The 11,116-nt window shown below is 37.6% G+C and overlaps 1 protein-coding gene across 2 annotated transcripts; it reads left to right on the top strand.

Moving 5' to 3' along the window:
• The first annotated feature begins 290 nt into the window (after positions 1-290).
• On the top strand, positions 291-9,268 carry LOC148652160 (galectin-1-like). Of its 2 annotated transcripts, none has more exons than XM_088598829.1 (5): positions 291-444; positions 4,161-4,207; positions 5,457-5,536; positions 6,204-6,369; positions 8,957-9,268. In XM_088598829.1, exons 2-5 carry the CDS (start codon positions 4,202-4,204, stop codon positions 9,101-9,103), a joined length of 399 nt encoding a protein of 132 aa, XP_088454955.1. In that variant the 5' UTR covers positions 291-444; positions 4,161-4,201; the 3' UTR covers positions 9,104-9,268. The 2 variants fall into 2 exon arrangements, with proteins under 2 accessions (XP_088454955.1, XP_088454956.1); XM_088598830.1 differs by having other exon boundaries at positions 360-424; positions 4,163-4,207.
• Positions 9,269-11,116: the final 1,848 nt, after the last annotated feature.

Here is an 11,116-nt window from a genome sequence, read left to right as displayed (position 1 = left end):
AGATGATGTACACACTCGAAGAAGGCTCCACAACCGAAACGTTGTGTTTTCTTCTTCTCTTTTCTGCATGGAATGTTCAGCATGTCCCTTTGCAGCTTTCGCATGCTGACGCAGCTACCCACCTGAACTACATTAAGATAATGTACTGTTAACCAGTTCCCCTTGTAATTAAATAATATATTAGTCACAACTGCTTTACAAGAGAAATTAAGGGATGACAGGAGAGGTTGTGGCATGAAGAAATTGGGTGGGGCTGGAAACACAAAGTTCAGCCAATAATCACAGATGTTACCAAAAAAGGTAGAAAAAGTATTGGGATCCAGAGTTCCAGCACTGTATAAATAATGTAGAAACAGAAGTACCTGAACAACCACTTGAGGGACCTGGAACCACATTTGGAAGAAGCTTTCAGGAGCTCAGAACTGTGAGTGATTCTTCTCATAGGTAAAAGCATTAATGTTAATTATAGCAAGTAACCTCTCAATTGCAATTGACTCGTGTGGGGGCCTGATCCTTGAGGTGACTGCTGCCTTTTCACTGGGGGGACTTGGTTGTTAGACTTCCTGCCTGGTGTCCTGCTGGGTTTTGGTTTGACGATGTAAGGAAAGACAGAATGATTAAACTATATTCAAGTCTTCAAGTGTATTATATTATTATATTTTGATGGTGATCTTTTTAAAATAAAATAAAGAGATTAGACATTATTTAAAATGACTATATAAACAAATCATAATTCTGGTTATATTATTATGTGACACCAGAAAATTCCATATATTGCAGAAGTTCTTAACAATAAGCATCTGACAGTTTAAGTGTCCTGGTTCATTGAGGTAAACATAATAATATTTATTTGATTTGGTGCCTTTCATGGTACATCATATCGAGATATTGTATAATACAGCAATCCAACAAAGGAGACAGGTGTACTGTGAATTAAACATGATGCAGAGACCTGTATTCCATAGTAAATTGCTAGTTGCTACTGTATGTAAAAGCTAATTATTTTAGTTATATTCATAGTAGTGATTTACTTTTATTTACCCATAGTATCTACATTTTAATAAAGTGATAAAAATGATGATGATGGTACTTTGCATGAACATTGCATCTACTGTATACTACTTTTTTAAAAGTGATTATGTTTTATATAAGAGAATATGTCAGCAAAAACTGCAAAAAAATATCCAAAACTAACATACTGTATACTGATTGCAAAAGTATTCACAACAGAATTCATGAGCTAATACTTTGGCAGAAACACCTTTGGCAGCAATATATTGTAGAAAGAATGCTGTATTAATTCTTAATATTAAGATAGTGAGTTACTTTTATTTACCTGTACTGTAATACCTGCTATGTTCTGAAAAATTACACTGATAGTAATTTGCATGGGTCTTGTATTGAATTGCCCACATTTTCATATCTTTCTGTAGACTGTTGTAAAGTGCACCAGATGGGATACAGTCAAAAGCATGTGCTATAGTGACTGTTACCCCTTGAAATTGCAGAAGTCTTAAATAAACAGGCTTTCATTTTCACAACTTTAATTCATTGTCAGTTTTTTTCTTTTTTATCTCAATATTTTTTAACATTGTGATGAAGAGGATCATTATACTGAAGTGAAAAGAGAGACTAAAAGATAGAAGACAGAATAGTGACATTCTCGCAATGATCAAATTCAATGCTATTCTTGAAGAGTTTAGTGAAGAGTGTGACAGCTTATAGTTTGAAATCCTTCCAAACTTTCTTTTACAGTAGTTGTGTATGGCTTGCCCAAAGAAGTATTGACAGTCCTCAACTGCCATCATACTGACTTCAAGAGTTCTGGAAATTAATGCTTTTTAGCAGACCATCTCCTTCCTTAATCTGAGCATGAAACGGTTTACCTGCTAAGCCAAACACAATTCTTGATTTATCTTCTTCTAAAGGACCTTACAGTACTGGCCAGCTGCCTGCAACATGTGATGCCCTATCATAGTCATTTTTCTAGAGGAAAATCAAATATAAGTAGCACATCTTTTAGCAAGTTATTGAGTGCCTACTACAGTAAATAGTGTCTGATGAGTAGTAAAAGCTGAAAAATATTTATCCTATATGAGGATTCTTGTTAATGCAAAAGCATGACAAAACCTTTCTTTAACACTAATTGTGATTCTGCTTCAGGGTTAACCTTAGAATTTCTTTTCAACAAAGCTTTTCGTCACTCCACGTCACCATATGTTTAAATAAACCTAACATTTTACTCATCCTGGATCCAACATTTTGGTAATATCTCTCCATTGTCTATTTGGTAATGATAGTTACCAAATAGCAGCACATAGTACCACCCAGACTCTATCTGTCTTAAATTACAGTGGCCACATGTTGTGTTTTCTCTGGTCATCCAGGCTTTATTGTCTGAAAACTGGTTTAAATGGCCAGTGGGATGTCAATTGCCCGCCCCAGGACATCTGTCCCTTGGAGGAACTGGTTACTCAATAAGGCTAAATGATGGTAGGACTGTGAGAGCATTTCTCTCTTGCAGATAGACATGTACTTACTGTATTACAAAACCATTTCTTAACTCTTTATGAAAATTCAGAAGCAAAAAAATGTACAAAATAAGAAACTTATTTAACTGTTAATAAGTTAACGGTTTAACTGTTTTTATAGTGTGCAACCTGCTCAGTATATTTATTATATATGCTCTTGCCATATCACACTGGCCAGTACCGTTATGGCACTTAACCAGATGAATAATAGGACCCTATGTGGTGACTAATAGATCTCAAGAAAGCAAGGGGAGTTAGAAACAAAAATCCGAATCGCAGTTCAAGAGTCGTGGTCAAAGACAGGTGCGCTGGTCAGGAAGCCAGAGGTTCAGAAGCCAATTAATCTCGGAACAGAGATGAGGAGCTCCACTTGGTGAAAAACCAATACTGAGCGTTGAGGTGAAGGTGTTGAGGGCTTAAGCATTCTGGGATGTAGTGGGTGCGGTGATGAAGGAAAGGTCTGATTGGTTAATTAGTTAATGCAACAGCGTTTGCAGGAATTGGAAAAGGCTGGAGTCTGATTTGGAACAATAGGGGGTTGTTTGTGTGTCTGAGGCAAACAGTCCAAGGGAGTCAAAGCGAATTCCATGAATGTTCCAAAGTCCATAATTGGGAAATCCATCCAGACACAGACAAACAGAGTTAAAAGCCTGAGCGGGATCCGGCGCAGGGTCGGGGAAATAAAAGGGGGGTCACGGGACCACACGTTCCCTAATCCAGAAGGTCAGGACGCCATGATGAAGACTGTGCCGTAGAGTCGCTCCTGGACTCGCTGATAGGCGGGCTTCCGGGCATCCATATTCCAAAGCTGAACCTAGGTTGGCAGGAACTCTGGCTTATATAGCACGGTGGGTTAGAACCGGAGGCAGGTGTAGGAGATCAGTACAATACAAGGAAGGGATGGAGCGTCCTTAAGAGGAGGGGTTTACGAGCATGACACTGGCATCTTGGTCAAATTTCCCATTGGTCTGTGAAGTGTTTTGAGTGGAGTGTCCATTATTATTATTTAGAAGGCAGCTTATCATTTATTTTGGCCTCTGTGGGTATTATTTAAGAGTTTAATACTCAGTAGCAGTCTGGGGTTTTCTAGGTGATTATGATGTTAGGCCTCTGTAATGCCTTGTCTGCATGTACTACAGTATAAATATAGTACCGTGTTTGTTATCTGTTGATGTAGTGTGTAGTGTAGTGCTTGTATTGATATTGTTAATGAACATCTGTTTAACTAAGTGTGCCCAATGTATTACTCTTTTCACCAAAGATGTGCCAGAGAACCAAGAATTCTCCTGCCTCTACTTATACTAACCACTCGGGTATATTCTGGAGAAATCACTTACAAGTTGGGGCTTATGAATATTGATATCACTATTTTCGTAACCCCCTATTTCTAACAATGTTGTTTTTTTTGTTGTTGTCATTCTCTAAAGCTCTTTGAGAATCCACTTTTAAAGGGCTACATAAAATACAATTTATTTTTATTTCTGGCTTCCTGAGTTAATGCAATGTTAACTTGATTTACCACAGTAAAGATAGACTTTTTAATTTGCACAAATAAGCGTCTGTAAATCCTGTATGTTTCGCCTTATTATTGTTATATGAATAATCACCAAATCTCTCTTTCTCCACTAGAGGATTCCTGCTTAGTCGCCTTTTTAATCCATTACAGCAAAATGTCGGTAAGATGAGCAATATTTAAAATTTTTATAGTACATCTGTTTAATAATAAACGACAGTTCTTTACTGCCTGATCAATCCCTAATACTGTAAAACTCTTTGAGATTGGCGTTCAAATATATGTGTCCCTGCTAAATAAAACCAGGGTTCTTTAAAATACAGAATTTCACAAATGTGTCTGAACATGACATTTAATGGTTACTTCAACATTGTAGTCACTGTGTATAGTTAAAATTTATATATATTTATATACAATTATATATATTTTATACATATATATTCTTCTACTAATATTTCATCATGTAGAGAAAAAGTGCTTGTGTTATTCCAATATTTCAAAGAGTTTAAAAAAGGGCAGTAACTCTGTGCTGATTTACTGATTCAGCTGTGACCATTTCCTCACATGGGCATGAAAATATTTCTGTTATTGCAGAAACATGCAGCTAGCCTGGATTCAACTTCTGGGGTTCAACTTCAGTTTGGGTATAGGTGTGCAATGATCTATAATTATGTAGATTAAATTAGTAAACCAGGTAAATTTGTAGATGATGCAAAAATAGTAGTGAAAAATAAAAGTTACTGAGAGACAAAATCATTTAGATAGCTGTGTATGCTTCACTGTTCTTCTTTACACTGAGAGTTATGATTGTCTGGAATAGGATTCCCAATGCAATTGTTGAGACCAAAACTCTGGGCAAGTTTAAGAAATAGTTAGATGAAGTTTTAGTTCAGTTAAGTAATTAATTTACTAAGTGACCAAGATAGGCTGAATGATCTCCTCTCATTTGCTTCTTTTATTATGTTCTTCTTCAAAGGAATCAATTTGTCTTGTACACATTTTATAATGCTGGGGGATAACAGAATAGCTAGATAAGTTTATGTCTAATTTAAAAAATATTTGATTTTCTATCTTGTATATCTGGTTAAAAAAACACAGGGTCTCATTTGGGGTAAAAATTTGAACATAACCCTTTAGGATACTTTACATTTTATAAGATTAATTATACAATTAGGGCAGCCTTGAAGCCCAAGTCACAAAAAAGTTTCGGTATTACAAACAAAAGGAAAATAGATGAAGTGAAAATGAATAAACTGAAAACAATAATTCCATCATTACTTTTCATGCAAAAATTGCCTATGTTTAAAGCTCATTCTTCATACTGTATATACAAATGTGCATTAGAAGGATGAATAATTACACAGACTTAAAATCTTGATGTAGACCACTTGCTGTGTGTGATATCTCGACAGGTGTTTTCGGTGACAAATGCAGTCGTTAAAGAAGGCACCGTCATCAGAATTGAGGGGAAGATACCTCCAGATGCTGACACGTATGTTACTGATTCATGTTTGTTTAATTAAGTACCTAGAGCTCTGAGGGAGAAAGGGATATCTCTGATACTTCACAACAGCGTGCAGATTGCACACATTCATAAAACACCTTTAGTTCCTTTTTAAGAATATCCTGAAAGCAACTCTCAAGTGTCTCAACTAGTGAAGGTGCTTGCCTGAAAACACACTTTTTTAAAATTAGTGAATACAAAAATGGGTGGATATAACATTAAGTAACTGCTGATTCTATTTTATATTAAATAGTGTATAATGACACCAATCCTGCACTGAGAGAATTAGATTAGATCACTGCTGTACCCTTAATAATCATAATAAAAGTTAAAATGCAGCCTGAAACTCACATTAGTAACTTTCTATTAAAATTCTTGCCATCCTGTTTCTTTCAGTTCTGGGTATAAAACTCAGTGATTTCCCCAGTCCTGCCGAGCAATATTAAATGGCAGCTTAAGGATTGTTACTAAATTTCAGTAAGATATTAACAGTTTTTCACACCTAGAGATCATCAGTTATTGAATACTGAAGAGGCTTAAAGGCAGAGCTATAGTGAAAGAGGAGGGAAAGTGAAGACGTATCTTAGGAATTGGGAATAGGGAGTAATATACTGACAGATACAATGTTATTGATCTGCACTAATTTTATCCTCAGATTCAGTGTTAACCTGGGGAGTGATTCAGAGAACATTGCACTGCACTTCAATCCCCGTTTCCAAGACGATGGTGGTGTAATTGTCGTCAATTCAATGTCCAAGGGGAGCTGGCAAGCAGAGCAGATTGAAAAGGCCTTCCCTTTCAAGAAAGGAACTGTCACAGCGGTAAGAGATAGAGATACTATAAGTCAGGTTCTCTTATCACCAGTGTCTCTCTTTATCTCACTGAAGTCAGTGAAGCCCATGTTTGAGGTGTTTCCCTCCTCTCTCCTCTAACCCAGGCAAGCCCGCTTTGATATCACCCTGTCTCTATAGACAGGTGGTGACAGGCCCAGATGTGGCCATCCTACCCGAGCAAATGTGCTATAAGTATGTAGGTTGCCTGAAAAAAAATAACCTTCTTAAATTTAGTGTATTGTAACACGAGATTCTAAAATGTTTATTAAGCACAATTAATGCATATATTAGTTGTGCAGTAGTGCAAATTCAAAGGTTTAGTTTATATCTGTTTCTAAAAGAATATTATTTGGTATACTTCATCTACGTACAATGGAGATGTTTTTGTAGGGTCTGAGTAAATGTGTCCAGAATTTTCTGATTTATGGTTTATGATTTTTTAAATTAAACCTTTTCTTGTCTTAATATAATTTAACAAGCAGAGACTTAAAGAAACCACTCAAAGAAAAGGTTACAACAAAGCATAGTTAAAAAAGGAAATTAGAAAGGTGAAGAAAGGAATATTGCAATGTGGGCTACAATAAATACTTTCTTCAAGTACCAGAATAGCAATTAGTATGGAATTTACTTCCATCAATGGAATCTGAATCCACCTAAAAAATACAATATAGTTCAGTTTAGGCTGTTTAGAGCCAACATTAAATATACATTGAAAGATTTATTGCACTTTTTCTCCGATTTCTTTGAAAGTAGGGGTCTTCATATAGAAAAGGCATTATCCATAAATATACTCATGGAAAAAAGAAACGCAGCAATTCCCCTCTTCCACACTCTGGCCCTACTGTCTGTGTGGAACAGGCTAAAGAGTGACTCATCCATGAAGAGGACCTGATGCCATTGCTGATGAGTTCATGGCAGCCTCTGTCTGGCCCAAACCAGTCGTGTGTGACATCTAGGAGGTGTGAGAAAAGTGCCTCTGGCCTTGCTCTAAGTTGACACCTTCTCTGCAGTTGGGACACATTGGGGCGGCTTACTCCATAGTGGCTGGCAACGCCGGCACATGACATGCCTGCCTGCAGCATGCCAATGGCCCTTTCCCTTGTTTCTGGTGACATTCGAGGCATTATGGAATGCACAGAAAACTGACTAAGTGTGGCCTTTTTCTTGCAGTGACCTACAGTAAGCTTTGAATTAAAACCTTTTTAAAGATGTCTTGATCAGGCATTGTTACAGCTCGTTGGGTAAAAGTGCACCTAACGAGCTTTCGTGTGACTGGCAAGTTGCAATGCCTCACTGCACAAGCTGTATTGCTGGTCAGAGGGCTTAAAACAAATTGAGTCCTTTTTGTGAAAGTACATACAGTAAGCTATAACTAGTATTCTCATTCCAGAAAATGTTGTGTTTCTATTTCCATCAGTATACATACTGTACAGCTGCACCTGTTGAGTTCAGTGAGTTTTAAGTTTCCATTGCAATTTGTGTTACAAAGTAAAAAAAAATACGTTGTTGAGTTATGCAAATGGATTCTTCTATTACACATGCATTTTAATTAAGGCATGAGATATCCATTCACCCATTTTCTAACCACTTCATCCAATTCAGGGTCGCAAGGAGCTTGAGCCTATTATGGCAAGCAATGGGTGCGAGACAGAATACACCTTGGATGGGATGCAAGTCCATCACAGGGAACACACCGAAACAAACACAGACCTGTACTCACAACAGGGCCAATTTTCCTTGAACCCTACTAGTGGGACTCTGGGAAGAAACCCAGGGCCCCAGCACTGTGAGGCAGAAATGATAACCACTACACCACCATGCTGCCTTGCATGGGATATCCTTTATATTTCAAATACAACTCCTTAAATTGCATGTTGGCCTGTTGGCATGAGGCTGGATTAACCTTAGACAGGTCTGTTGCGGCACAATTTCTAGTCTAGTCGTGGTATCTCACGACAAAAGCAGAAGTGAAGCAAAATAACACAAAAGGTGCTTGGTGTGATGTAAAAAGAATGCACAGGTTTTGCAAATTGTATGGAAAAATACATGGAATGAAACATCGTATGATGTATTGAAAAGGCACTGCTTTTTACTGCATTTATATTTATATTCACACAGTGAACATAAACAAAAGGATTTTGAAAATGACACCACTTAGAATACTAATACAGGTACTAAAATAATAAATTTTGCAACATTTCACTGCAAGGAGTTTAGTTGGGAACTGATAAATTATCTTTACCCTCATCAGAAAATGTAATGCAATAGGCACATTGTTAATAGATCTGGGTTCAACGTCGTACCGATGTTTCATTCCAGCAGGCACAGTAATCTACTATAAAATCATACATATAATTTTAAATACTGAGAGAGCGCTGTTTAACTTAGAACTAAAGTTCAGATTATCTGTTCACTTTTATTTCTGTATACAGTTTAGAATTCCTTATTTTATTTCTGTACATTTCAAGTTTTAGTTATTTGGCCTTCAACTATTTATCACTTTATTTATTTTTAAGCAAATAATTTCCTTCGTAATGAGCTGCTGACTGATTCCTTTTTTTCTTTCTCTCTTTAGTTAAAAGTGAGAGTGAAGAAAGATATGTTTGTGGTGGAGGGTCCTCACAATCTGAAGGTGGAATTTCGTGACCGTCTGCATCTGCCATCAATAACCACTATCTTTATTATTGGGAAATTCAACCTCACTGCCTATGATATCCATTAACCTCCTGACAACACAATGGTCCTGTGCCCACCCTTTAATTCCTTCTGCTTCTTAATGTCACTTCTGCTTCCTTAACTTGGCCAGGTAGTCATTTCTCAACCAAAAGGGTTTTAGACACAAATGTCTTTGGAAAAATCCTGGAAAACAATAAATCACTAAAACACCTCATTGTTTCGAGTGCCTTGTTCTCCTAATATCTCTTTGGTGTTAATTCTTAAATTAGGGGAGATCCCATGATGCTGTGTGAGCTGGCTCAGTGAAGAAAGCACCTGATAATTGAAAACTATGGCAGAATTAGATATAGCTGGACTGATTGAGTCTTTAGCGTTCACAGTAAGTAGAATTCCATGTGATGGGGAAGAACTGTTATAACTTGTTGAGAAATGAAGAACTCTTCTCCTGATCTGAATTGAATCAAAAGCAGAGGTACAATTTATTGATACAAAACCCAAATCATGCATAAAGACAACAAACGTAATAGAATATATCTGTGAAATGAACTGCTGTAATACAAAAAACTAGTCATTCACTCTTGTATTACAAAGAGTTAATACATTTAAAGAGTTAAAAAACACATTGACTATAACACTCTAGTTTGTACTGTAAGTTCTATCACTCTCATATAATTAAATGACATTTATTCTCTGATACAAGTAAATATGCATTTACTACTATGAAGTAAACATCGAACATGCATTTGGAATAATCATTTTACTCTCAAGGATGTGAATTAGGAAGTTTATATTCCAAAATCTATTTTGTCCATGCATCCCTGATGAGATGATCTTCGCGATGGCAAGATGGAGATGGGATGGATTAGTCTGTGGCAGCTTGCACTGCTATGTGCTGGGAGGGTCCTGATGCAGACAGAGGAGAGAGAGCTTTTGCCTGGCACTGCCTAACCGTTGGCTTCAAGCATCTGTGCCAAAGTAGCGTCTTGCTGCCTTTGGTCTTTAAAAACAGTCTGTGCATAGTTTGTCTTCTTGGGGTACGGCTACAAGGTCAACAACGGGGGAACTTGGTTTAGCCCGGCTAAGCATTATTCAGAATATTCTGTTGATCAGTGGAAAGATTCCTTCTTTTTTCACAGAGTACACCTTGGGCAGAATTCATGTTTTTATGGACTCTCTCGGCATCTTGGAGAAACCTTTAAGTTTTGACTTAGATTGATTTCAGTAATGTGATTGGAAAAGTTTATAGAATTTGTAGAAAAATGTATTTCCAAGGCTAAATATCTCTGACCCGCAGAGCACGAATGCCTTGAAAATGAACCTCAACAAATGAGCAGTGCTCACATGGGAAACAATACTTGATTTAAACAAAGATCTCTGACACAAAGTGGAATGATGTCAAGCTAAGTCTAAGGAATGTTTATATATTTTTATTGACCATGGCATTGAAAATTCCAATAGCTACTAATACCTGAAAGGTGGCAATGGGTATGACTCTTACAGTATGTAGTTGGCCAGGCTTATGCCTTTGTCAATAAACTTAACAATATAGATAAGGATGCAAAGAATGAAAGCATCAGTCTTCATGTCTCTACAAAGATATTGTATTTTTTCTGAGAGGCCACACACTGTTTTGAGGACACATCCTGTTCCATGAGTGACTCTGAGTCTGTGCTGAACTTACTGGTGTCACGATATTAGTTCCCCCTCCTTAAGGGTGCTCCAGCCCTATCACTCAAGACTTTATTCCATGCACCTGCTCCCTATTCCCTGCCCACCTTAAAAGCCAGGCGCTGACGCTCATCCGGGCTCTGCATCTGATTTCCATATCGTGCGAGTCCGGGACCAGGAACCGCCTGGTCCCGTTAAGGTTTTAACCTCTGTTCCCGTTCCTGTTCCCCGTCCGCCGGTTCCGACCCGGCCTTCGTGGTTTTTAATTCCTTCCTCTGATCGATCTCCTGGTTTTGGACTTACCCTTGCGTTTTGGATTTTCCCTAAGGACTACTCTCGGATTGTTCGCCTCGGCCACACCTCCCCCGTGCACCAGCGCACCTTGGACACG

This window comes from Lepisosteus platostomus, chromosome 11, assembly GCF_059453375.1.
Source record: "Lepisosteus platostomus isolate fLepPlt1 chromosome 11, fLepPlt1.hap1, whole genome shotgun sequence".
Taxonomy (NCBI): Eukaryota; Metazoa; Chordata; class Actinopteri; order Semionotiformes; family Lepisosteidae; genus Lepisosteus; species Lepisosteus platostomus.
This window is presented reverse-complemented; position numbering and strand designations above follow the sequence as displayed.

Excerpts from the sequence above, each read along its gene's own strand:
- LOC148652160 (XM_088598829.1), top strand. Across the intron at positions 5,537-6,203 it reads ATACCTCCAGATGCTGACAC|ATTCAGTGTTAACCTGGGGA; the intron begins GTATGTTACTGA and ends TTTTATCCTCAG. Across the intron at positions 6,370-8,956 it reads AGAAAGGAACTGTCACAGCG|TTAAAAGTGAGAGTGAAGAA; the intron begins GTAAGAGATAGA and ends TTCTCTCTTTAG.